We start from the raw sequence: 27,670 nt of genomic DNA on the forward strand, positions 1-27,670 counted from the left end.
AGAATTCCGTGGCCACAAGCGCTACCTAGTGTTAAATGTTTGCATGAGCAGCGCCGGTATGCGGTAATTTCGGTAGTGGTTTTCCCCAGATATCCCCCGATTTTGTCTCGTGCAGCAGTTTAGTGGCCTGGCCACCAGGAGCTTTAAATTTTCACCAGATTTCCAAAATCTAGTGGTGAATTTCACCAGGGGGCAACGCTGCTGGAGACTTCCAGGCTCGCGAGGTGCAGAGAGCCGAGCAGACGGTGCGAGTGCCAGGCCAATGGCGAACCGCGCTGGAGTCACGTGGTGGGCACAGCCAATCGCACAGTCCGGCACGACCTTCAATAATTTGCTTTTTGTGTGCTTGTTTCTGAATGGAGGAGATAGCTGAATGGTAAGTTTGAAGACGGAGAAATGCGCTTTCCAACGAGACCAAGACGGCAACGCTTGGTTGCGCTGTTCCAGAGATAGTGGCTTGAAAAATGCTGTTCTTTCTTGATTTCCGCGAAATTTTTCGCCACCTTGGCTGATAAAACAAGTTTTTTCAGAGCACTTCTATGTGGTTTATAGTGATGATATTTCGGAATGAGATAGAAAAAGCTTTATAGAAAGTGAAAATGTGATTTTCAAAAAATAGATTTTTTGGCCATTTTTTGCGATGCGAAAGCCGCATCCCCCCTTAACATCACAGGCTGTGGGTTAGACTCTCAACCATCACGATGTCAATTGGAATCCAACTCGGTTTGCCCATATCTCCAAGTAAGTTCGACTTCCACCAAAGGTTGTGGGTTCGAGTGTCTCAACTTTATCTTAATTACCTGTGCATTAATTCATGTTGCCTAAATTAACACCAAGGGTAGTGGGTCCAACTCTTGACCTTCACGATGTCAATTGGAATCCAACTCGGTTTGCCCATATCTCCAAGTGGGTTTGACTCCCACCAAAGGTTGTGGGTTCGAGTGTCTCAACTTTATCTCAATTACCTGTGCATTAATTCACGTTGCCTAAATTAACACCTAGGGTAGTGGGTTTAACTCCTGACCTTCATGATGTCAAGTAGAATCCAACTTGGAGAGGCTGATTCGACCATATCTCCAAGTGAGTTCGACTCCCACCAAAGGTTGTTGGTTCGACTTCCTATGAATTTTGGTGCCATAAGTTTTAGTGCAATAACGCCAGACGGTGTAACGCTGGGCATCGGATTTTTCATCCCACGAGCCGCCTAAGGCTTTCGCCTTAATAAATTTTGGTTGGTTGGAGTTTGCTTTTTAATTCAGTTCCTAACTAGACAGATATCTGCCAAATGTTTACCTTTGACTCTACATAGTGAATACTACTCACATATAATTCTAGATCCATGTATCAATGGATTTCAAAGAGCTTTTGTAAATATTTTAAATGCAATGAGGCACAATGTTTTCTGTTTAGCAAGAAATTTTTAGGATTCAATTTCTAGATCGTCCCATTCAATAGAGTCACAGCCTTCATAAGACTGAGAATGGAAAGCTCAAAGAAAACATAATACACACAGTACTTCACAATGTTACAGTTTCCAAGGAAGTCGTAAAACTATCTTTTATTTCCAAAGAGACCAGTTTGTACAAAGAGGATCCAGAAAGAAATGCAACCTCAGTCAGTGTATCTTTCTTGTTTGTTATGAGAAATCAAAATTGTTTGAGCCATAGGGAAGTTTCCTGGGTCATTTCCAGACAGGTAAGAGTGCATCCAAAATTTTCTCCCTTGAGAAGACATTTCTGAGCGAAACAGGTTAATGCAATAATTGCAGTATATGTGTGTCTTTATGTTTTCATGTATTTGTATGTGCGTCTGCATGTAGTACATAGAGAGAAAATGGCAATTGTCTGGTGCATGCCAGTGTGTATGCCTGTACAGGTACATCCTTAATATATCTATTTATATACATATATATATATATATATATATTGTATGTGCATATACATATATATATATATACATATATATATATATACTATTTATGCATATATTAGCCTATGAACACTCTCTACAACGACCACAACACAAGTGGCTGCCTCTGCAAACATAAACAAGTGTACAGTGTTTCACAACCGGTCTAACAAGATGAGCCAAGGGCTAACTGCAATGTTGGTGGCGTCCCAAGGAACACACGTGCCCTGTACATGAGTAGGAAAGGGCAGGTGAAATTAAGTAAGAGTTGCTGCATCTTCAAGTTTGTTCATGGGGCAGGTGAGCTGCCAACACAGAGATGCCGAGAAGAGGAGGAGGGTAAACACAGCTTGGGTGGCCTCCACAGCTGCCACCAACCAATGTCAGATTGATCCAGAGGGAACCCAGAGGGCCTTATTCTGCTCATCGTCTACACACATCTTGACTTGGGTGCACATGTAGGCCAAGTTGCTCCCTGGAATAACAGCTGCAAATGCATATGGCAATTTCTTAGTCACCAGTCTGCCTGAGAAGCACTAAGTTCTACGTCCTTTGTCCATTCATATCAATCACTAGACTGTTCTGAGGTACCAAACATATTCCCCTATGGAGTGCAGGAGATGCTTTATATAGAGCAGACTCAATTCGAAACACAATAATATGGCTAGTAAAGCTGCATTTTCATACCTAATATTAATGGCATGGCAATTTCAGTTATTTTTTGTGTGCATTAGAATCAGGTAAATATGATATTTGAAAGTGTACAGGAATGTTCAGAGTAGTCATCAGGGCCCCATGTCACAGAAAACCTGGCGTTGGCATCCGGCGCCCCGCACCCGGTGTCCACCATCGGACGTTGCTTCGGCAAAAAGTATTTCGAACCACACATACCCAACCACGTAGGCCCTCCATGTGGCACAAGGAAGTTACTGAACTAATTGAATTTATCAAGGTAAAATACGTAGAAAAATCGTAAAGTACGACTTACACACAACCTACAGAAATGGTAGCGTCGGATTGTAATTTGAGTATATGAGAAAACAATTCTGTTACACGGAAACCCCTCTTGACACGATGGAGTTTTCCAGTTGCCGCTTGAGTTCCGTCTTAGTAGGAGTGGCATGGCCCTCTCGGTTCCTTGCACACCATAAAAAGAAGTACCACAAAGATCGCCTTCGTGCATAGCATTCCCTGCCAGCATTTCCCGGTAAATTACGGTTACATAAGCTGCAGTTGCAGGGAAGCGTGAGAAGCACTCGGGGGATCACTGAATTCTATTGCGTTCCACTCTTAAAGGCAAAGCTTAAGCATCCTCCAAATTTTTATTTATAAGTTACATTGAATGCTTCAGAGCTTAAGTACAGATGAGGAACAAGTTAATTTGCTGTAGCTGGAACAAATGAAAGAAACATGCTCACCATTGATAAGGTGCTTGTATTCACTTTCAATCTTGAGGGCATGCTCATACATTTCCTTAGCAGCCTTGGTGGTCACCTTCTCCGTCAAGTAAGTAGAGTCCTTCACTTCCCTAAACGCAACAAACAAAGAATGAAAATTTAAGCAAGTTCAATGATGCTCATTATATATTTAGAAAACTGAAAAAAGCCATAAGACAAACATGTCTGAATAGCACAAGATAGTCGCAGGGTTGCAGCAGTTTACACTCTCAGGATTCCTGAAATTTAGCACACCAACAAACATATCATTCAGACAAACCTTTAAGTATAAATTAAAACACCATGACACACATTCTTTTAGGAAGAAGCCTGTTTCATTATAGGTAAATGCAGCTAAAGCTTGAATGCCACAAAAGAACAAAAAAAAAAAGGTACCTATTATACGAGGTGTGTACTGCCTACCAATCGGTAAATGGAAAGCCACAAGACGCTAGTGTCAAATAGTTAAGCACATCAGCACAGCCTCCCAAAGTCTATATACGGCTTTGTCACAAACTTCAAAACCCACTAACATTTACAATAATCAGATGATACAGTTTGTCTTCCTGTAGTGCAAAAAATTTTTTCAGGGCACAATGCACTTAGTGTCTGAAGAGCCCATGGTAGCACAACAGTACTGCATATGGTATAAAAATGTAGAATGCAAGAATAGAAAAAGATTTCTAGCGTAGAAATGGGGAAAAAACACAAGTTCAAGAAGACAACATGGGCACTAACTGTCAACTAGCCCAAAGATACCAACTCACCCAAAGATACACCCTATTAAACAGAATGCAATGTGTAAAGTGCCACTATTGACTGTTCAGCTGAAAAAGTGTCCCAATGAAATCAAGGTGCTGTGTGTGTGACAGTAACATTTTATTTGCACAGCAGTGTTGCACAAACTGTAATGCAGGCCTTGAAATTACCATATATACTCATGTAATGGCCACATCCATGTAAAAGCCACACCACGAACCTTGTAAAAAATCTGCCCCGGAAAATAAACTTAAAAATGACCCGTGTATAAGCCGCACACTTGATTCTTGAGAAGGTTGGCTGTGTTCATCTGTTTTGTGGTGCGAGAATTCCAAAGCATTTTTTTTTAATCGGTGGCAAAACAAGGCAGCCATGCAGAGTTTTTGGCACCTCCAAGTAGCAAAAGTACAGCCTCTAAGATTTGGCAGCTGCTTCTGAGATGCTGCGGTCGCTGGTCTGCAGGAGATCACCATTTATTCCAGCCGGTAGATGATGCATTACAGGGATAACAAAGAATAGCCAGAGCCAGTACAAGTGAGTACTGTAGTTTAATAAAGGCAAGTACTACCAAAAATATTTTAAAAAGGTTGTCTTCTCTGTGCAATGGCCGCACCCCTGATTTTCACCCAAATCTCAGAAAAAAAAACCTGCGGATATTTCACCACTATATACGGCAAAGTGGTTTCAATGTCTCACAGAAACATTAGACCAAGATGTAAAGGTACCTTGGGCATATAGCACCTTGTGCAATTTTAAAAGCTGCAAGCAAGCACATAAAAACAATATGCTTATCAACCTGCTGATCTTAATTTTGCAGACATAAAGTTATTATTTAGCTTTTCTGTGCCAAAGCAGAAATCCGAGATGTGAAAATGAGTAAGCTGGTATAAAAGTTTTATGAGGCTGGTGACACACACAAATGACGTGTTAAAACTTTCTTTGTAGGTTGTCATCTACGTTATTTGAGTTGCTCTTCTTTTTTTTAACCCAAATCACCAAGCTAGCGATGTCATGCAAATAAATGGCGTAGAAGCACGTTTTCACATGAACATTTGCAGTTTCAATATTGCAGCTTGGAATTTGCTGTGACATGAGTTTTCAGAAACGGAAGTATCTGTACAGGGTTAATGAGCAAGCAATTTTTTATAAATACAGCAGAAACCTTCTCATATGATGGAGTGCTAGAATATAATGTAATAACAGAAAAATCTATTTATGTAAGTATACTGAGCATGCTATCAGCATAATGAAAACTGTGCTTCAGCAAAGTTATAACTGGGAGGCTGTGTTATCTAGGGATGCACTGGCAAGGTTCTACTGTAGAAATATGACCACTCTTGCCTGGAGTGGACAAGCAGCCAGCTTTGAAATATGCTATGCACGTAACAGTGGCTACTGTGCTCAAGATCTGTTGGTAAGAAGAGCCAAGAAGATACATGTATGGCTGCCTTATTGAGCCACAGACGTCCATGCTATGCTGTTTACAAGCAGCAGGGTGGGCTTAGTGCTTTCAATTTACAGGCTGCACTTGACGCTTGTGGCTCACAATGTGTAGTACCGTATTTACTCGCATAAAGAACAAACTTCTTTTTTTCCGGAGAAACCGAAGCAAAGTTGGGGGTGTGTGTGTTTATTATGCAGGATAAATATTATGGGAACATTTCTGAAAGAGCAAAAATTAAAAAGCAAGACAGTAATGAAGAAAGAAAATGTGTCAGATAACTCAGCATTGAAGTAAAAATTCAGAGAACTTGAAGGCGAAAGTCCAAGTGACGATGCATTAAAGACAGACACATGACCCACACATCCTCCTTAGTACTCATCCCCATAATGCTCTTAGTCTACTTCGCTTAGTCATCCCTCTTAATTCACTAAATCATCATCTTATACTCCTGTCACACGGACACTCGAAAGTCTTTTGAGCAAAAATACTTCTCCTGAAAGAGAGTTTCGCTAGCAGACACACGACAGGGAGCGATTTCTTTTTCAGAAGCGGTCGTTTCTGGAAGTCGAGTCCATCAATCTCGTTTTGTGGCTGCAAAGGAGTAGCCTCGATACCAGTGGGCACTAGCAATTATCATATATTAAAGAATAATGAGCAAATGCGTATTTTTCTGTCCCCCCCCCCCACCTAGGCTCATGATAAAAAATAATTGTATGTCTCGCAGAATGTACAGTAAACCCAGTAATGCTCATTTCCATTTGTACTCTCGTAAGCAGTTCGAATGCTCTTTAAATTACTACAATGAATATTTATATTAACATTTCTTAATCTTGTGTTGTTAAACTTACATGAAAACCATGTAATACAATAAACTTTCACTTCATATTTTGAGATACATCCGTTTATTTTGGCTGATTACGTTTCGAATGCTAGCGCCACGCTTTTGGTAGCATGTCCAGAAGGAAACACTAAAATGTGATCGTCTGTGCCGTGTGTCTGCTATACGAAACCTCTTCATTAAAATGTCCTCCAACTTGGTAAAAGACCACTTATGTAAAAGTGTTTGTTGTGTGCTTGTGTGACAGAGGTATTAATTTGCTTACTCATCCCCTTAATTCACTTAGTCATCCTCCTTAATTTGCTTAGTTTGCTTAGTCATCCCTCTTAATTCTCTTAGTGATCTTCTTAATTTGCTAACTCATCCTCTTAATTTGCTTAGTCATCCTCTTACATCGCTTAGCCATCTACATTCTATTGCCTTTAACTCACCTGAGTCATCCACTTAGTTCCCTTCGTCATTCCTCTTAATTTGCTTAGTCACCCACTTAATTCACTTCGTCATCCATCTAAATTTGCTTTATCATCCACCTTAGTTTGCTCTATCATTCATCTTGCTTGCTTACAGGGTACGAGTGTTTATGGTATGAGCCATTGATGATGACAGTATTTGTACCCTTCGCATCCACACATTTTACGGAGATATAAGCCATTGATAACTGAATGATGATACGTATAAGGCCTTCATATAGAGGTCCCCTATTTGCAAACAGTGACAGCTATCCAGGCTTCGGCAACTGGCAGGTGTGATGTGTCCGATTCGTAGTGAGCAGCTTGTCATGCTGCTTCTGCCACTAGCGCAGGCACTTTGTCAACACAAAATGCCTTCTGGCGGCACAATTCCCACACTCCATAGCACACTCCACTACCTTTGGCTTAAAACCGGCTGTATAACTGGAATTATGGCTCATCGCCCACAGAAAAACACAAAACAGGCAGAAAAGTGAGCAACAGACAATACTGTCATGAAACGGTTGCCCCTCAAAAAAAAAAAAAAAAAAAAAAAAAAAAAAAAGAAGCCATGTAGACCCACAGACTGCAGGAGCTGGTGTAAGTGAAGCTTTGATGAGTGGGCAAGACAACTAGGCATATCACAATAAGAAACGTTCAGCAGATTTTGGGGATGAACACGTCCCGTCCCGTAACAGTCATCAGCCGCAGTGGTGTACTTTGAAGAGAAATGGCAAGTTTGATTCTGGGGCAATATTCTCAAGTGATCACTTCCAGTATAATATAACACTTGTGAGCTTTTGCGTAACTCAGCAATAAACACATCAAAGTAGTGATCGAAAGCATTCCTGCCACTGTGCAAAGATAGTGTGGCTTAGTGCATATGCAGTCAGTGTGCCTTGTTTTAGAGATAATCTGCTGTGTTACAGTGTACTAAAGAGGGGTGGTGCGTTCAGGCAGAGCCCGCGGCTGACGCTCCTCTTGCAGACATCACCACATGGCATCACGTCAGCATGGGTTGTTAGAAAGCTGCTTGTTTCCCCTCAACACACCCTGCAACGACCGCTCGTTGAGCCGGTTGCACTTATGAGTGTTTGTAGGGTTATTTATTTATTTGTTTGATTCAAGATCCTCACACCTCACAGGCTCTGAGGTGGAGTATTGTGTGAGGGGTTTAGAAAAGGCTAACAATATTGAAAAGGAGCAGAATTCAACTCATATAAAATTTAGCTGTATGCAGGGGAGGGGACTGCCCAAAGTAATTTTGGAGCAATTTTTGTAGCAATTTTGGAGCCTCTCCCAAACATTCAAAAACTCACTTTTCAAACATTCATCTTGCCACAGTTAGAATTCACCTCCTCAATTTGGTCCCCTCATCAAAATTACCTATAAATATGACGGAAATGGTACAAAATGAAAAAAAAAAGAAAAAAAAAATAGAGCAGCCCGGTTCATATCACGTAACTACGCTATAAAATCAAGCATTACACAAACTAAACTAGACCTCCTGTTGCCGCCATTAGATATCCGCCACAACATCGCTCTTCTGTGCTTATTCCACAAATATATTTACACTAATAAACGAACCTGGTTACAACTGCAAATACCCCACTCTTTTTCATGCAGATTACATAATCAGTTCAGTTTCATGCGCATATACGGTAAAACAAATGCATTTAATTCATCTGCACTACCTCGTGCCATTCGTCTCTGGAATGGCCTCCCTGATAACATAGCCTCCATATCTAATCCCGACACGTTCCGCTCTCAGTTACTCATGCTTTTCCCATTTAATACCGTTCACGAGTGCCCAATCTAGTGTATTTGATTGCGCATTTTTGCAATGTTGTATATTTTTTTTCATAAACTGTATTCCTTTTGCTCTGTTAAAAGTAACAAGTATTCGTGTGCCTTCAGATATTGCTTTGTATTCCCTGTGCCTTCAATATTGTGTAACATGGTAATCTTTTTATAGCACTGTTCCTGTTGGAAATTTGTACTTTTTATACCTTGACTGTTTAATATGCCCCCCTTACTTTATGCCCTGTCATAGGGCCTGTAAAGTTCTTTTGAATAAATAAATAAATAAATAAATAAATAAATAAATAAATTTGCAGTTTGGAGCAGTTTGGAGCAGACTAAACTTCATTTTGGAGCAATTTAGAGCAGATAAAATTTCATTTTGAAGCAGTTTGGCGCAGGCCAATCTGAATTTTGGTGGAAAAATGTAACAGCACACTTCGAAACGACGACGGAATACACAATAAACCAACATGAGCGCTGTACTGCCACTGTCTTAAGCAACGTATTAAGCTAAATTTTGAAGCAGATTACCAGGATACTGAAGCTGTCTAGTGCATCATATTTTGGTAATAGTACCTGTTGATTTTAATTACCTAGTAGTAGCAATCGCAAAATCGTGCATTCTGCAATAGCGAGTCCAAAATTTCTAGACGTAACCTAAGACATTTTTTTATAAATACATTTTTCTTTAATGTCTGGACAGTGTTGGTGAAGTGCCTGGGAATGCGCTTCACCAGCAGACTGTCCAGAGAATCCAGAGTTATGTACTACTGTGGTTTGCTGAAAACCATTTCTACATAATATAAATAGTTCTGCCTTGCCGCAAGCCAATCAGAATGCGGTGCAGTAGAAGTGCGCTTTGTAGCTATAGCGTACTAGAATATGGAAGAGTTGGTCGAGCAGCAGCACCCAGCGCATGCTTTCCTGTAAAGCCCAAAACATTGGTGGCACTATGATTGAGCTATACATTCCCGTGCTGACACTCATGATGACAGAGGAAAATGTTCTGAAGTTAGGCAGTTCAGTCATTGCAGTAATATAATTTCTGGGTCACCATATGTCACCGTAGACCCAGAGAGCCGCAATCGACCCTGGGCCAGTATAACGTAAAACTATTACAATCTGTTTTTACTCAAATCCACCATTAGCCCTTCGTGATAGGTAAAAATGGCTCAGGCCTCTCCCATATATGCACTAAAACAGATTGGAATAGTTTTATGTTATACCAGCCTCAGGACAGAGATGTAAGCCCACTGAACCTGCCGCAGCGTGCGCCTCCTTAACGCAGAATTCTTCCGCATCCCACGAAATCTAAGCTTCGGCCGGCACTTCATTTCCATAATATAATTACTGCTACACTTTTGTATGTAAGCAGATGTACTGTCATAAACAAATGAAATGTGAATAAGAAATTTCAATGTAGAACATCTTTCTGAAGTAAACTCGTTAGTGTGATCTCATGCCGCTATTTATCCGGTTGACAAAGGTGGCATAGGGCACACACTAAGCTTGAAGCCAAAATTATGCCAACATTGCATATTGGCGAAAACAGATAGAAAAGGATGCGTTCTAGTTAGCCCCGACTTGTTTAACTACCATACTCATATAGCCACATACTTTATCATTCTCTTTCTAGGTATGGGTTTGTGAGGTGGTTTCAATATACGCAGGAAATAATCACATGAATGCACTACAGCATAAATTAAACGAAAACCATTTCGAGACTATTCCAATGCATTGTTTTGTTTCTAGTTTGGGTGAAACTGAGGACATTTGTAACAGTGGCTTAATTAAGACTGTAAATGTACGCATGGCACTACTCCATGCTTAGAAACTAGCTACCAGTCAACATCTAACTTTTTTGGACTCTCTAGGGGCCGTGAAAGCACCCGAAAAAATGGATGCATTCACTTTACTGCCCCGAAAGCTCAAATCATCACAGGCACGCCCAAAATAGTTCTGAAGGCCTGCCAGTACACTTATTAGGCGTATCTTAGCTCGTCCTTCGACAGGACATGGCAGGTGCCTGCGTGTATAATTAAGGAATACACATATGTCATGTGACAGTTGCCCCCTTTACACTCTTGGTATGCTTCACCGCAATACACAGAGCATGCTTGACTGCGTAACATTACTATATTGCAGCGAAGCTGATTTTTCGAAAATCGGCATTATGCAACGTAGCATGCTTTCTGCGCTTCGAAGCCATCGGTCAGGATCACAAAGGTGGAGTGGGCGCCATTGCTGACAGCATCAAATTCTTTCAATGAAAATAATGGCACCGAACAGCAAGAAGCTTAGCAGCGAATGTCTGAAGCAGCTAGGCCTGTAGCATTCTTGCACTGGTGGCTGACAGAGAATCAGCGTGCGAGAGTGCCGGTTCGAGGCTGTGAGATAATCCAAATGGCAGTGGCTTCGATTAATGCCGTTTAAGACCTGCATTCATGGCAATAAAATCGGGAAGATCAGATGGCGAAAAGTTTCGCGTCCGAAATTTCAGACGATCTTAGACGTTGACTTTATGGGGTACATGGTTGTTCCGCGAAGGCATTCAAATTATCGGGCATGTACAAAAAATCGGTCGTTGACTGTAATTACACATAAAAGACGTTTGTTATAGTATGCGTTTCTATTCGTGCCAATGGTACAAGAGCAAAACCAGAGGCCACAGGAGTAACAAGATAATGAAGCACAGGATGTTAGGGAAGAAGAGTTGAAAAATGTTCTAGTTCACTCAGAGCGCCCTCAGTCTACGTTTCATTGTTTTGCGCCTCAGCTAGGGAGGGCCAAACCACTAAATACAGCCTCTCTGGCCGTTCCGACAGCAGCGATGACAGCTGGAAGTGGCCGCACGTGCGCCGGCCACATGCCAGAATCGCTGACAAGTCCAGTGTTATAAGAGAGAAAAATTACGAGAAACTGTGTGGGAGATGCCGTCGAGCGGTGTGCGAAATGTGAATGGCTGCACTCTCTTTTTTTTTGGAGAATGAATCCACTCGTTCGCGGCCTCTGCTGGAGAACAGATGCCGAAGCTGTTCTGGTGCAGCGTGGCGCAATTTCGGCCAATTTTTCTGTTTGGCGCAGTTTGGCGCTGGAATTGGCGCTTATATTAAAATGACGCAGTTGGTGCAGGAGTCTCACCCCCCATGTATAAAACCAAATGTTGTACAATAGTTAGCGGTAGAAAGCACAATTGTTGCTCATACTTCATTAGGCTGCAGATATTTAAGAACTGCGGAAATGCAATTCTTACAATTACGTGTCACACAGGAAAAAATTGTATCAAGAAAAATCGACTCCTTCCCATGCAGATACAACTAAAATAATACGAGTATTAGCTTCATTTCTAAATGTTGCAGGTTATCAACAATGTATTGAATATAGCAAAAGCAGTTAAATAAAAAATTGTGAATTGACTAATTACTCTATTAGGTGGTCGAATAGATGAATGATTAAATTATTAATTAGTTAATTACATGATTAGTGGTTCCAATGATCATAGCCTTATTTAGTAATTATTTTAAGTGTTTTGTAATTAGCATTTAATTAATAATTAAATAATTAATTAAACAGAGCTGATAATATTGCGGTGACAACCGCTGTGTATATTTCAAACTGTGGTACCCTAACTCAGAGTAAGGCAAGCCTTTATTTTAACTGTATGCCTTACTGAAACTATGTAAATTGTAAAAAAACACCATAAACAACACAAACTTCAACGCACACCCGAGCCACACAGAACCAGCACAACTACAACAGTAGGAATGAGTGACGGATGTTGGCAGTGGTGTTGCTGTCGTTAGGCTGGCGTCCAAGTGCCTAACCTTTCTACGCTTGCCGCCTCCCGCCAATGCATGGCACGTGCCACTCCTGAACCATTGCCTTCTTTATTTTGACAATGTCAGTGCAATCGCTCGCTCCCCATTGGGAGCCGTTGGTGCGCCTTAGTTCAGCGAGTTGCCGCAATGTGACGCTACCCAAATGGTACGACTAATAGGTACGACTGCTTGCGTCATGCATGCATCTGAGCGCACGCCGCTGTCATTCCGGTGGAGAAGCGATAGACACTCCGTCCCTGCATCTCTCAGGTGGCATCTCCGACTTCCATCATGAGGCGCCACCCACATGGTACTCTCCCCCACGACCGTAAAGCAGGCACGAACACTAGCTGATGGGTAGAGTAGGAAAGGACGATAGGAGAGGGTGGTGAACGGTCGGATCGGCCACATCTGGCTGGCATTGAAAAAAATAGAGGAGGCACTGCCCGAACACACTACCCCCTTCTAGTACACTGTAGCTGCATGTGCAAAGACTGGGCGAACTGAGATGGCACGGCATCATGTGCTGTCTTCCCATCTTCCCATGATGTTTAAAGCTGGAGGTTGTATAATCTCGAGTTTCGGAGACACGTTGAAGATGAAGGATTCGCTCCAGGCTGTTGGCACTTTTTATGGTAGCGGGCGACACTGTGAGCGACACTATGAGCCGCAGAGGTGAAGTGGACGCAAGAGCGTGGCTGGCTTGCACTTTATACAGCTGATGTGAAGACGTCAAAACAGCATGTACTACCTAATCTTTTGTCACCGACTCTCAAGTTCAACAAAATGATTTTTTCTGATTCAAATTTGCTTTCTTCAATTGCCTGATAATGCAGAAAATTTTGCAGCCCCTTCTGTATGAAAAATAAATTGCCAACTGTACTTATTGGCATAAGAGATTGAATTTCAATATAATGAAATTTCTATATTGCTACACGCGTGTGGTATTTGATTGTTTGAACGAGGCGCGTGGGCGCCATCACTTGAGAACTGGGCTCGTGCTGTGAATCTAACCGGTCAGCACTGTAACCGCTGTTGCAAATATAACCTGTAAATAGTTGCTCGTCTTACTGACTCGTCCTTTGCGTAACATTGTGGTAGAGGTGGAACGTTCCCCGTCCTCGCCTAAAGCTCCGAAACGGCCGCACCATCGTCTTCTCAGCCATGGCTTTCGATGGAACCACCTCGTCGCCACCTACGCCTGCGGCGCCAACCACAACGTATGTTACACTTCCTAGTCTCCGTGATCCTGGGACATTCTCCGCCCAACATGACGTTGACGTCGATGACTGGCTCAGCATGTATGAGCGTGTTAGCCAAAGCCACCACTGGGACCCTACCATCATGCTTGCCAATGTGCCAATGTGATCTTTTATCTGGACAGGATGCCGCGTGTCTGGTTTTGCACCCATGAAATCGAGCTCTCCAGCTGGGACATTTTCAAAGAGCAGCTTCGCGACCTATTTGGCAACCCATCAGGTCGCCAACAGGCTGCGCGAAAAGAGCTTGCCACCCGTGTCCAGTCGTCGACCGAATTGTATGTCTCCTACATACAGGAAGTGCTCGCGCTTTACTGGAAAGTCAACGAGCACACGACTGAGGTTGACAAGGTGGGCCATATCCTAAAATGCATCGCGGACGACGCCTTCAATTTGCTCGTCTATAACCATGTTTCTACCGTTGACACCATCGTCAAAGAATGCCGCCGCATCGAGGTAGCCAAAAGCCGCCACGTCGTCCCACAGTTTTCCCGACTCCCAAACATCCCTGCCACGTCCTCTTGCTCCGCTCTTACCGCCACACAACCATTTCAAGAGGACGTCACCCATATTGTTCGCTGTGAGATTGAAGCGGCGAGTCTGGCCCCCCTTCGTCAACACCCCCCTGACGGTACCTTTGACCAGGAGGCCCCCACTATTTCCGTTATTCAAGAAGTTGTGCGGCAAAAAATTGCAAACCTTGGCATCCCTACCGCCTGCTCTGTCTCCCAACCTGATTCGACACCCATTCCCATGTCCACAACCTGTAATGACCAGTATTTCTTTGAATGGCAAACCCCGGACGACAAACCAATCTGCTTTCGCTGCCACAGCATTGGTCATGTATCCCGTTACTGCTGCACCACCCGGATGCCGCCGTACTGGAGCTCATTCCCTGCTCCTCACCCATACGCCAAAGCTCACCGTTATTCACCTGGCTGTACCTTACTTCGCATGCCCCCAACAGCCGCTCCTCCATGCGATCGTCATCGCCTCAACGCCGTCGCTCCCTGTCAGCCCAACCTCACCGCTTTTCCTCGCCAAACCGATGGACGGAAAACTAGGCCATGCAGCTCTTGGAGGTAGTGCTGCATCAAGTTCGTCCTATCCAAATCCTCAGTTGACGCTCCTCACCAACACGAACCTAATTGAGGTAGACGTAGATGGTGTTCCGTTGATGGCATTAATTGATACTGGAGCCCAAGTGTCTATAATGAGCGCTAACCTATGTCATCGGCTCAAAAAAGTTCTTACGCCTGCCATCACTCGAGCCGTACGGGTCGCCAATGGCGCCACTGTTTCCATTAGGGGTATGTGCACTGCTCCCATAGGAACTGCTAGCCGCCAAGTTCCCGTCCTGTTCACCGTGCTGATCAATTGCCCTCGTGACCTAATCTTTGAGCTTGACTTTCTGACGACGCATTCTGCCCTCATCGACTGTTCCACCAGTGTGCTGTGCCTTGAGCTTCCTCTTCTTTTAGATGTTTGCCCCGAACAACCGAACACCCTCTGCACTACAGCATGTTTGCTTACCTCCAAAAGCCCTAACCTTCGTCGAATTGGTCTCAACGGCAACCGTGCCTGATGGCAACTGTCGTCGCACCTATTCGTGATGTCATCCTGGCATGCAATATCTCTGTGCCACACTCTGTCGTAACCCTTGCCGCTAATCGAATGTGTCTCACCGATATCAATTTTGGCTTGACGAAGCAAGTGTTACCTGAAGGCATAGGGGTGACCACGCTCTGGTCAGTGCCAGACGCCACCGTCACTGCTTTTGCAGCTCACGCGTCTCCAGATCCTCCTGATTACCCGCAGGATGCCTTGAACCTCGACGGCCCATTACGTCCCATGGTTGCTCCGGCCCTCGCACCTGATGAAGCAGCCGCCCTGTATTGCCTTTTGCTTTCCTACCACGACATATTTGGCACTGATAATCGACCACTTGGTCAGACATCCCTTGTTAAGCATCGGATAAACACTGGTGATGCTGCTCCTATTCACCGTTGACCGTATCACATGTCCACGACAGAGCGGCAAGTTATTCAGCTGGAAGTAAATAAGATGCTCGCCAGAGGCATTGTTGAGCCTTCGTCGAGTCCATGGGCATCGCCGGTCGTGCTCGTCAAAAAGAAAGATGGCACGTGGCGTTTCTTCGTTGATTACCGCCACCTAAACTGAATTACAAAAAAGGACGCTTACCCTTTACCACTAATCGACGACGCTCTTGATTGTCTTCACGGTGCCAAATGCTTTTCGTCCATCGACCTTCGATCTGGTTATTGACAGATTTCCATCGATGAGCAAAACCAAGAAAAGATCGCTTTCATCACTCCAGATGGCCTCTACCAATTCAAGGTTATGCCGTTCAGTTTATGCAATGCCCCCGCCACATTCAAACGGCTGATCGATTCTTTTCACATGGTCAACTTGCCTTTGTTACCTCGACGACATTCTTATGTTTTCTCCTACATTTGAGACGAAACTTGAGCATGTCGCAGCTATCCTTGATGTCTTCCGCAAGGCTGGGCTCCAATTAAACTAATCGAAGTGCCACTTCGGGTGCCGACAGATTACAGTGCTAGGCCATGTCGACCAACCGTCCACACAACCCGACCCGGAGAAGGTTCAAGTAGTAACGGCTTTTCCTGTACCTCAGTCCGTCAAAGACGTTCAGAGTTTTGTGGGGCTCTGTTCTTATTTCCAACGGTTCGTGAAAGATTTCGCAGCAATCGCTCGACCACTCACTGAACTTCTGAAGAAAGACGTGCCTTTTACGTCGGGTTCCCCTCAGGCTGCCACATTTTCGCACCTTATCACGATTCTAGCCAATCCACTGGTCTTGGCCTACTTTGACCCATACGCACCTACAGCCCTGTTGGTTTTCGTCGCTCAAGGATCCTACTGGCCGGCTCGATCGTTGGGCCCTACGACTACAAGAATATCCCTACACAGTGACTTACAAGTCGGGATGCCAACACCAGGACGCAGATTGCCTCTCGCTACCCAGTCGAAGACACGATCTCTAAGTCTGATACTGACACCAATGCCTGAGTTCTCTCTGTTTTTCCACTGCTCCATGTCGCCGACGAGCAGCACCGTGACCCGTCCTTGGGTTTCGTCATTGACTGTCTGGAATTGTCACGTGCCGACAGTTCCCTTCGCTTATTCACACTTCAAGATGGCGTACTCTACCGCCACAATGTTCACCCCGATGGCCCTGCATTACTCTTTGTGATCCCTAAACACCTTCGCTCGGCTGTTCTCCACGAACTTCGCGACCTCCCCACTGCCGGTCACCTGGGTGTGTCACATACCTACGACCGGATCCGCCGTTGCTACTTTTGGCCAGTGCTTGCTCGCTCCATTTGAAGATACGTAACTGCGTGTGAGAAATGCCAGTGACGCAGGACACCATAGACGCTCCCTGTTGGGTACCTTCAACCACTCGACATTCCCGCGTAACCATTCTTTCAGGTTGGTTTGGACTTACTTGGCCACGGATTACGCCACGCACTACGTCATCACCCGAGCACATCCTACAAGCTGCGCACAAATGTCGCCGATTTTCTTCTATGCGACATGATTTTATTACATGGAGCTCTGCGACTTCTCACAGACCGTGTTCGGACATTCCTATCAAAAGTTATCGCGGACATCTTGCAGTCCTGTGCCACGAGGCACAAGCTATCCACATCATACCATCCGCAAACAAATGGCCTCACAGAGCGTCTCAATTGCACTCTCACAGACATGCTCGCGAAATATGTCTCTTCAGACCACACTGACTGGGACCTCACTCTACCGTTTGTCACATTTGCTTATAATTCCTCGCGCCATGACACAGCCGTTATTCCCCATTTTTCCTTCTGTTCGGCCGAGAACCAGCACTTCCCCTTGACACAACCCTCCCTGTTCACGCGGCACCGACCAGTGAATATGCACTTGACGCCATCGCCCGTTGTGCCCATGCAAGGGAAATTGCCTGCGACAGCCTTCTGAAATCCAGAGAGAGTCAAAGGTGTTTGTACGACCGGCGACACTGAGATGTGCACTTCCTGTCTGGTTCTTTGGTGCTTCTATGGTCTCCGTCACATCAGGTCGGCCTGTCAGAAAAACTGCTGTCTCGTTGCACAGGCCCATATCGAGTGCTTCGTGCCGTGACTCCCGTCACCTACGAGATCGTCCCTGACGCCCCATCTGCTTCCCAGTCCAGTGATATCGTGCACGTTACACAACTGAAGCAGTATCACCCTCCCAGTGATGACTTTTAGATGCTCCGGGACGTCGCTTCTGCTGATGGCGGATTATGCTACACGCGTGTGGTATATGATTGTTTGAATGAGGCGTGTGGGCGCCATCACTCGAGAAAAGAGGAGGAAGAACGAACTGGGCTCGCACTGTGAATCTAACCGGTCAGCGCTGGAACCACTGTTGTAGATATAACCTGTAAATAGTTGCTCGTCTTACTGACTCGTCCTTCGCGTAACAATATTCAATGAAGCAAAATGTCATTTTACTGACTTCATTATACTGAGGCTTAACTGTAAATGCAGTATTTGCCGCAGCACGCCATGCATATTACACATCCTGACCACCAAAGAAGTCATGGCATAAAGATGTGTCGGACCTCGCCATGGAGGAGGCGCCGTTTACAGCGCGGGATCGACTTATTACTTACCACGACATCTGCACAACCTACCGATTAGACCGCTTAACCTTTCCGCCACTCATGGGCAAATCCCCGCGTAGGTGTGAAGTTCTGTGGCGACAGCTGCAGACTCGCACCTTTCCGTCCCCTTACCTCCTCCACTGCATTCATCCCGCCATTTACCTTTCTCCCTCTTGTAAATTCTGTATCTCTCCCAGAGCAGACTTAAACCACATCATGTGGGGGTGCCCTAAGCAGCCCCTTCCCCCTTTCCTCAAGCAATTAATATCTAGTGAGGAGCAGTGGGAGGCTGCCTTGCGCAGCTCCAGGCTCGATCTTCAGGAGGCCATCCTGGAGTGGGCTGAGAAGATAAAGGAGGCCTACTTCAAGTAGTTCCTCCTCCCACCCTCTATTCCATTGCCCCCTTCCCTTTAAAGAGGGATAAATAAAGTTTTTCATCATCATCATCATCATGGCATAAAGTGCATAACGCAGGTAGAATTGCAGCAAACATTCTTAGGTACCATAGTTAGCACTAATTTTATACTTTTGGTATAGGGCCCCAAAGCACCTACAACTATATTGGATAAATAGTGCAAAATCATAGTAAGACTAAGTAATGGACATAACTGAGCAATGACTCACAACTACAAGTTTACTGGCGAAAATATTATAAAGAACAAAATTTTAAAGATAAAAAGCAGTACATGTGCTGCAAAGTATCTGTATACATTGAAAAGGAACTAGAACTTTGTCACACAGCAGCAGAAAAACAACACGTAGAACCCAAAAAAAAAAAAATCTAACAAACATTGGAAGAGGGAAATGGAGGAAAGATGCTCAAGCAGAAACTGCAATTCTTTCTTGCCAAGAGCAACTGACTGCTTCCTTGCACATTTGTTTTTTCCCCTTTGATTATGCAAAGTTTATGTTATCTCAAGCATGTTGCAGTCTACATGATTAAATAAAATTATAGTTTCCTTTGTTAATGTGAGGCACCCACAGCCTCTGCAATGTGCAGGTAAGTGTGGACATTTCGAAGCACTAAAAGAAGTTGCACTCTTTTAGCGGCATACTTACACAATGACCAATTTGGCCTGCATTCACAGACCCACAAGACAACAGAAGCCTGTAAACACATACAACCTAACTTATCAGTAGATGCAAAATTAAATGCAAATTTTAAGAATATTTTCAAATGATGCTTATTAGCATGTATATAAGCCTTCACGTAAATATTTTTTTTTCCTTTTTGGGAATACTGCTTTGTGGGACAATTGTATTTATTGTTGTTTTAACCAGTCTCATGCTGTTAAATATTGTAATTAATACCCTTTCTTGTCTTTAGATTATGTAAACTGTTCTTCCTTGTGTTGCACCATGCTCAGTGCATCACAGGGGCCCAGAACCCTGTCAAGCATTTTGGACTGTCTTTGGCCTTGGAGCTCCTGGACATTTGTTATGTCCAAATAAATCCTGAACCTGTTTTGCATAAAGCATAAAAGCTGGCTACCTTCTGGAACACTGAGTGCAATCTGAACTAGAAGGACACTTCTTCACGGCAGGGTGAACACCACCAAGTAATTTGGGAGCAAAAATGACTAATATGCACACCATACCTTTTTTGCAATAATTTGCAAGATGCTGTTCGTTCAATATGAACATCCACCAACAACCTTAGCTCCCCCTTTGCTACTACATTACAACTTTAAATTTCTTTAACATGTCTCTCTCAAGACACACTTTATTGCTACCAATTTTTCTTTTAGTATACCTGACAGTTCCACAAGTACTACCTCACCCGCAGCAACACAGACAAGTCAGTACTAGCTTCAGAAGTGCCGCCAAATGCAAAGGATGCTGTAAAAACACTTTTTATGGTGAAAACAGCAATACTGTTACTTCAATACAGCTTTGCCCACTCACCACCCTAATGCCCTCCTAAGTTCATTGCCATGGCTTCAATGGTTCACTGAATAAATTTTCATCAACATTAAGAATAAACATTTGCCACCTTATTTAGTCCCAATAACAGTCTTGCTGTAAAAATTGTGCACAACATGAAGAAAAAAGAACTAAATAAAAAAAGAGCTAAAGAGAAGAAAGAAGGTCTGTTCAATGCATGCACAGTTCATGGCACTGGTGCCGGAAAAGTCAACGCAGTAACTGTAGTGCACATACGTGAGGCCGCAGGTGCTGGTGCAACATGTTTAAAACTGTTCAAGCATCGATGATCACAAAGGACAAAGACTATAATGGTGTTGGTGAACATTAGCAGTGATCAAGGCATACTCCTCTGTAATGCACATGGCTGTTGTGTGCACTGCAGCGGCTGTATTTTCTAACAATCCATATCATTTTCCACTCTTTTTACTCTTCCTCGTTGGCTCGAATGCAGCTCGGATGCCACTGCGCCCTGTGCCCGATCTCTACCAATCCAGGATGTTAACGTGCTGTCATTACACTGGGGTTGGCCGCTTGGCACAGCAGCATCCAAACCAGTGATGTAGAACAAAAAGAATAAAAAATAAAATGACAGTTTGAAAATACAGCCCCAGTGCAAAAGCAGGCAACTGCTATTACCCAATTTTCGTACTAAATGAAGCAGTCTTTCACCCACTGTGACCAGGTACGTATGTTATTGTTTTTTACAGGTTTTAAATGTTTGTCTAAATATAATGAACAACCATATCTATTTGGATATAAGTGAACCCGTTTTTTTTAGAAAGTGTTACCCAATATGAAATATCATCCTACAATTCGTGAACAAAGAATCTCGTCCTATATTTGTGAACAAAGCTAGCAAAAGTACCGAGCTAACGGAGTTCCTCCGTCATGCTCGCCATTCTTCAAGCGGCACCAGCACTCGCTGCACTGGTAAATAATGTACCACAACAGAGAAGCATCCGACAAAGACAACTTCTCAGCAATTCTGACGAGGATGCAGGTTGTAGCATTGACTAGTGAGACTTAGCAGTCGAGCTTACCGTAAATAATGGTGCACCATGCTTGAAGTTTTTTGTTTTTGTAAACAAAATATGGCTTGACTTACATTCTAACTATTATTTTTTATTTCTCGGCGAGTCAAATATACACGGCACTACCTATATTTGAGTTCAACCTATTTTTCAGTAAATACCGCAGTGCAGATATAACAACCCATTTTTGCAGAATTATCACATTCATTGTAAGTGGCTTGAACTGTAGTTTATAGGTCCAACGTCATTCAGACCTCTGCGTAAAAAATCCAGCGATATTGCAGAAGTTACTCTGGATACAAAATAAGAGCACCTTTGTAAGCCGTCTTCATCGCATGTAAGAGCTACTTCTAAATCTGAGAAATAATTTCACTTCAGCTGTTAAAAAAATGGCTCTGTATTGTTCCTCCAGATATGTATTGTAAACTCACCTTATTTGCTTGGTCGTTTTGAACTTGATAAATATAACAATTGGGAAGATCTGGCACCTGTTGAGCCTCTCAACAGCGGATAAACTCACATCCAGCAGAGCATGGCAAAGCTGTAAGTAAAAGATAAGTGCCTTCAATTAATGTTTTCATATAACGTAGAATCTCAAAAGTGCAATATCTGATTATAGCAACTGGTTATTGTTGTAACATTAGCATAAATTGAAACGAAACACACAACGGCTGTTCTGTATGATTACATCGAAGTGCAACGTGCAATTGCTCTGCATGACATGCTTACTGCTAAAGAAAGATGAGGACAGTGAAAAAAACACAGACAACAACACAGCTCTAAACATGTCATGCAGTATGAACAAGGCCAAGTTCAAGCCAAGTTAAAGCACGAGGTCATGGGATCGAGTCCCAGTCGAAGCGGCCACATTTTGATGGGGGCAAAATGCAAAAACACCTGTGTCTCGTGCATTGGGGGCACGTTAAAGATACTCTGGTGGTTAAAATTAATCCAGAGTCCCTCCCCTACAGTGTGCCTCATAATCAAATCGTGGTTTTGGCATGTAAAACCCCAGAATTCAGTTCAAGCCAAGTGCAAGGCCAGAGTTCAATTGCTCTGTAGCTGATTTTAAAGGGTCACTGAAACGGTTTGGGCAAATTTTGTAGATGTGTAGGATACAATTGCAGTAAAACATTGACGTTGTAATTTAAGTGAAGCATCTCATATTAAGAGAGCTATAGACGATTACAAGCTACCTTGCTACCTAGCCATGCTTTTTCTTCTCAATTCTTTCACCAAGCGATGAGGGCTAAGCTTCATCTTTACTAGCTCTGCGTCATGAATGTGACGTCGTGACATCTACTTTCAGTTTCTTGGAGCCAGCACATGAAGCCTCTCCAACCACTCCACTAGCCACCTGGCCGTAGATCCCAGCGAGATCTATCCAAGCAGCGTGTGTTGCAAGCGTTCTGTCACAGCACTGAGCGTATCCGGTATTCTAGTAAATGTAGGCGAATTGACCATCTTAACGGATGGGCGGAGGTGTAAACGTGAGCAGCTTGCATGGTGCAACTACCTGGTGGCACAGAGCTCGACCAGCCAAAAACAGAGCTAATATTTCTGTAAACAAAAATATTTTAAACATAAAAAAAATTTGTTCACGATTATGCTGCTGCCGAAAATTTACACCAGTAGTAAAGTAAAATACACTTGGTTACTACTATATTGGCTGTGTTTGGTTGAGTTCTGTGTGACCAGGTGGGTGCTCATGCTTGCACCTGTCCATCCGGCAAAACGCCTAGTCCACTTGCATTTAGTGGAATACTGGACACGATAAAACGCACTATTGTGGTAGTAATCAGATAGCTCTTCTGACAGCTGTCACATGCACCTACTACGTAGATGGTAACGGGGTGGCTGAAAGCTCAGGGGAGCAACGCCACTGCAATCAGTCGCAATGCACATTTTTAAAACCGTATAATAAATTGCATGCTTTACACAGAGCACTTAAAATCAACTTCCTTATTTCTTCATGGATTTTGATAAAAGTTGGCAAAAATATTTAAAATGTATCCCTGATGCTTTCATAAAATTTTGAGTGATTGAGAATATTTTATTCAACAGAATTTTTCTCCTTTGCATTTTCTGGAGGGCCTGGGCAGTTTGAAATATACAATGAAGTATTGACTGCATGGCGAAATGCAAGCTGACGGTTGTGACCTTCTTGCTTTTTTGCAACACAATTTTTTTATTGCAATTTTTTATGTTACTTTCGCAGCAAGCAAGCTTTTGGGGTGAACGAATAGCCACATAATAAATTTATAGAAAGCCAAGATAAAAAGAGCGAGAATGTCACAGCCTGCACTGTAGGCCAAACAATGTGACAAAAAAGCGGAGTGAAAACAGGCCAATCGGTAACAAAAGAATCAGCTCCGAAAGCTGAGCAGAAAGGCAAAAAAAAAAAAAAAAAACCAGTTTTGAGAAAGTGGCTCTCAAAGTTTCACCTTCGTTTCAGTACTCTAAAACGCACCAAATTTGTAGTCTGGCATGTTTTGTGATTCGGGGCTTCTTGGACATGTGGCCTCTGGTCTGGTGTACTGTTGTTCCCCCCCCCCCTTTTTTTTATGGCATCCTTTACTACCGCTCTACAAAGAGCATGGTGTCTGGGTTTCAAACCAAGTGAGGCACAGAACTTGTGTGGGCTACCTGCAGACTGCCTCGTTGATAGCAGACTCCAGTGCAATCAGTGAAGCATTTTTTTTTTCTTTTGGTAGAATCGACCATGTCACTGAATGAAGGTTCTCAGCAGCCTTCCGAGTCGTCTTCCCTTGACAATAGCTGTGGAGCTTAGGATCAGACAGCCACAGATAGACAGGCAGCAATGCAGCTGCTAGGTGCTTTTCCAGCTTGTACTTTTGTGTGATGCGTCACTTCTGCAGCCTAGTGTCTGTGTCAGCTCAAGGGGCCTAGTTAAAGGGGGCATGACACCCAATTTTTGATCATAATCTCTATGGTATCAGGTAATCCATGTGCATTCAAGAACACATTGGCAAAATTTTAACGTATTCAAGCAAGCATGTAATTTGTAATTGAATTTTTTATATTAAGCTCGAATGCCATAACAGTCGAGCACCACTGGCACGCTCATGAGCCGTGAATGTCAGAAGCTGCATGCTTGCCGAGCAAGCATGTATATTCCGGCAGAGAATCTGTGTTTCAGCTGTGCGCGCATGCGGGAAACTTCTGCTTTGTTCAGCTTGCCATTGGAATTGTTTAACTTGCAGTGGCTGAAACAATGCCACTGCGGCGCCTATGTGGTGCTGTGGGATGCCAGAGTGAATGGAGCAAGGGGTGCTCTGTATCGTTTTTCAGGTTCCCCAAGGAGCCCGTAAAGCGAAATGAAGGGAAATGAATGTGGGCAGAAAGGACTGGTGGTCATCTAATGCTTTTGTATTGTTCTCAGAGCACTTCAAGCCAGACAGCTACAACGACAATTTGTGCCTGCCCGCCGAGTTTGGGATACCTGTGAAAAAGCTGAGGCTGTGGCCAGACGCGATGCTGACCATGTTCGCACACCTGATGTGTGGCACTGCCTGCCGGGCAGGCAGTGGCCCGGCCAAACATTAGCCTTGCTATTTTTTTTACCGATATTGGGTGCAATAAAGCAAGTTCAAGTAAAAGTAAATATCCTTGCGCTGTGGACACATGTGCGCGGGCATTTGTTTACATATGCCGTACGCAACTACAGAGAGAAAAATAACTGGTGGGAATGCGTGGCAGCTTAACAAAATCATAGTTTTGTTGAGTAAGGATCCGAGAGACATGCCTGCATGAAATGCATGCTGGCAAACAATCTACGTGCATAACAATTTGCATTGTGCAAAGCAGCGCCAGACTTCGTCTCCCACGCAGCACTGCATGCATGAAATACGATGAAATAAAGCTATAGTACTCAACAGTGCGGAAAGGCATCAGCAACAGTTCACGTAACACCAACGTTGCCATCTATGTTGACCACATTTACTACGCTGCCTTCGGCCTTGGCCTCAACAATTTGCACGCGCCAGCCGCTATGCGCAAATTTCAGATGCCACGTTTCGTCGCTTGAGCTGGTGGTAATGAGGTCGAAGTCAAAATGTGCAGTGTATACTATGCCATCGCTGCTTCTGCTGCTCAAAGATTCGTCACTTGCTTCATCACGCGAAGTTAGTGGTGCAGAAGACATGGCACATGATATTTTGAGCAAATACAGCAATAAACGGCAATATGCTGTGACCTGGCGTGGTGCGGTGGCTGATTTTTTAGCAGCCGACAACTCAGTTCCATGCAGCACATGAGGTCACACATGGCATGGCAATATGGTAGTGGGCGCTGAAAGGCAGGAATTATAGCCGGTGAGTTCTAGCCCATATTTTGGATATAAATGTGCTTTTACTGCACAGTTTTTACATGTGTGTAGCCATAATAGACCCTCTACTTCAATTTCTCGCGGAAAACCACAAATTGTTGGGTGACCATGTCATGCCCCCTTTAACGAACCTAATCATGGGGTTCTCTTTATGAAGGGGTGGTATGACAGATATTGTTGCGAGATATTGTGACAATATATGACAAAACAGTCGGTGCATGATGTGCTTGGTCACAGGTCTAAGAAGCCAATGTGCAAAATACCTACTTAGCCGCGAGTCAGAAGAGTCAACGATCAGTGTACTTAGTCGCGCGGTTCGAAGGTCTGATGCAAGTCTCGGACCCAAAGCTTAGCCGTGTGTCTGAGGGTTCCGTGTGCTAAGCTTGGTCGCGAAGACCACATCGCCGATGCTCGGAATGCTTATCTGCGAGTCTTAGACATCCACAAACGGAGGATCAGGCCCGCTACTGAGATGTCCGCGTAGCACCCGTTTTGACACTCGTCGAGATTATGGAGGCTGTCCAGAGCTCGCGAAGTGCAAAGAGTTGAGCAGACGATGCCACTATGGAGGGAGCACCAGAGCCATAGCGAACAGCGCTGGAGTCATGTGGTGGGTGCAGCCAATCGGAGGCTTTAGAATGACCTCCAATCATTCGCTTTTTGTGCATGTGTTTCTGTATGGCGAAGATAGCTGAAGCAGCAAATTTGAAGGCAGAGAAATGCGCTTTCAAATGAGACCAAGATGGCCGTGCTCAGTTGCACCGTTCCGGAGTTATTGTGACTTGAAAAACACGGTTCTTTCGCGATTTCCATGAAATTTTTCGCCACCTTGACTGATACAAATGTTTTAGAGAACTTGTACATGGTTTTCAGTGATGATACTTCAGAATCAGTGAGAAAGAAAGTTATAGAAACTGGAAATGTGATTTTCAAAAAATCAAATTTTTGGCCATTTCTCACGATGCGGAAGGCACGTCCCCCCTTAATGACCAGAAGGACCTACCCTAACGACTCAGTACATTTGTACAAAATTGACAAAATCGTTTCTCGACAAAACTGTTTCAGGGTCAAAAAAAAAAAAAGAAAAAAAAAAGTACAGAGTAGCTCCAAGTGGTTCGTGCTCCCCGGAAACACGACAGCACACTGGAGTAATTTTCAGTTCGTCCACAGTGTAAGTTATAGTGATATAGTACATGAACTAACAAACACTTGTTTTGTTGAGTCCTAAAAAAATTATTAGCTCAACCAATAACTTTTCCACACATGGCCAAACACTGACTTGAGAATTTGTATTACAGTACAAGCAATGGCAAGGCACTGTATGAATTGAAGACTGCTCTTATATTTTTAAACAAATTTGTCAATTTGGCCACACTAGGGAGTCACAAAAGAATAAAACTGACAGGTGGTATTGTCAAATCTGACCTCCAATGTGTGTTTCACCAATCAATCATACAATACAAAACCTGTAGCGCATGAGTTTCCACTCTGACAGCTCCGCTGTTTTAACAATGCCATACACTTTGGCAAGTGTTCTGAAGTGTACATGGTTCCGATATTTATGTTCCTGTGACACTGAGCGAAATTTTTCTCTCCACATTTGGTTTGCTTTTGTTCATTAGTGTTTCAACAGCCTATCTTCTTTAGGCACTGAGTGTACACTTGCGCACCCCAAGATACCGCATCAAAAACAAAAACACTAATGGAATATTTAAAACATGTTGCATACATCTTGAAACACTTCTGATAGGACCTGCAGTAATATGTGCAAAGTGTTTTAGTAAAACAAGTTGGAAGGTAGACTTCTCGGTGTTTGCTCTCAGTGTCGGTATGTCATCACATAGCATGTTCACTTCATTGTTTTACACAATGTTTTACATTAGGCATCTTTTCCATGTGGCTGGAAAAGTGCTTTCCAAATATGCTGAACATGAAATAGGTGATGCTTTCATATCTGAAATTCCTGTAGAGAGCTCTTA

The 27,670-nt window shown here is 43.6% G+C and overlaps 1 protein-coding gene across 4 annotated transcripts in view; it reads right to left on the bottom strand.

The window, feature by feature from the left end:
- Positions 1 to 1,543: 1,543 nt before the first annotated feature.
- Dlg5 (MAGUK family member discs large 5) overlaps positions 1,544 to 27,670 on the bottom strand; it is a 170,935-nt gene continuing 144,808 nt past the window's right edge. For all 4 annotated transcript variants that reach the window (XM_075697693.1, XM_075697685.1, XM_075697701.1 and 1 more), the window contains 3 exons: positions 21,775 to 21,884; positions 3,327 to 3,436; positions 1,544 to 2,395 (listed from right to left, as the gene is read on the bottom strand). In XM_075697693.1, coding sequence (XP_075553808.1) covers positions 2,292 to 2,395; positions 3,327 to 3,436; positions 21,775 to 21,884 — 324 coding nt within the window. In that variant the 3' untranslated portion in view covers positions 1,544 to 2,291. The remainder of the gene's footprint in view (positions 2,396 to 3,326; positions 3,437 to 21,774; positions 21,885 to 27,670) is intronic.

Source organism: Dermacentor variabilis, chromosome 1 (genome assembly GCF_050947875.1).
Source record: "Dermacentor variabilis isolate Ectoservices chromosome 1, ASM5094787v1, whole genome shotgun sequence".
NCBI lineage: Eukaryota > Metazoa > Arthropoda > Arachnida > Ixodida > Ixodidae > Dermacentor > Dermacentor variabilis.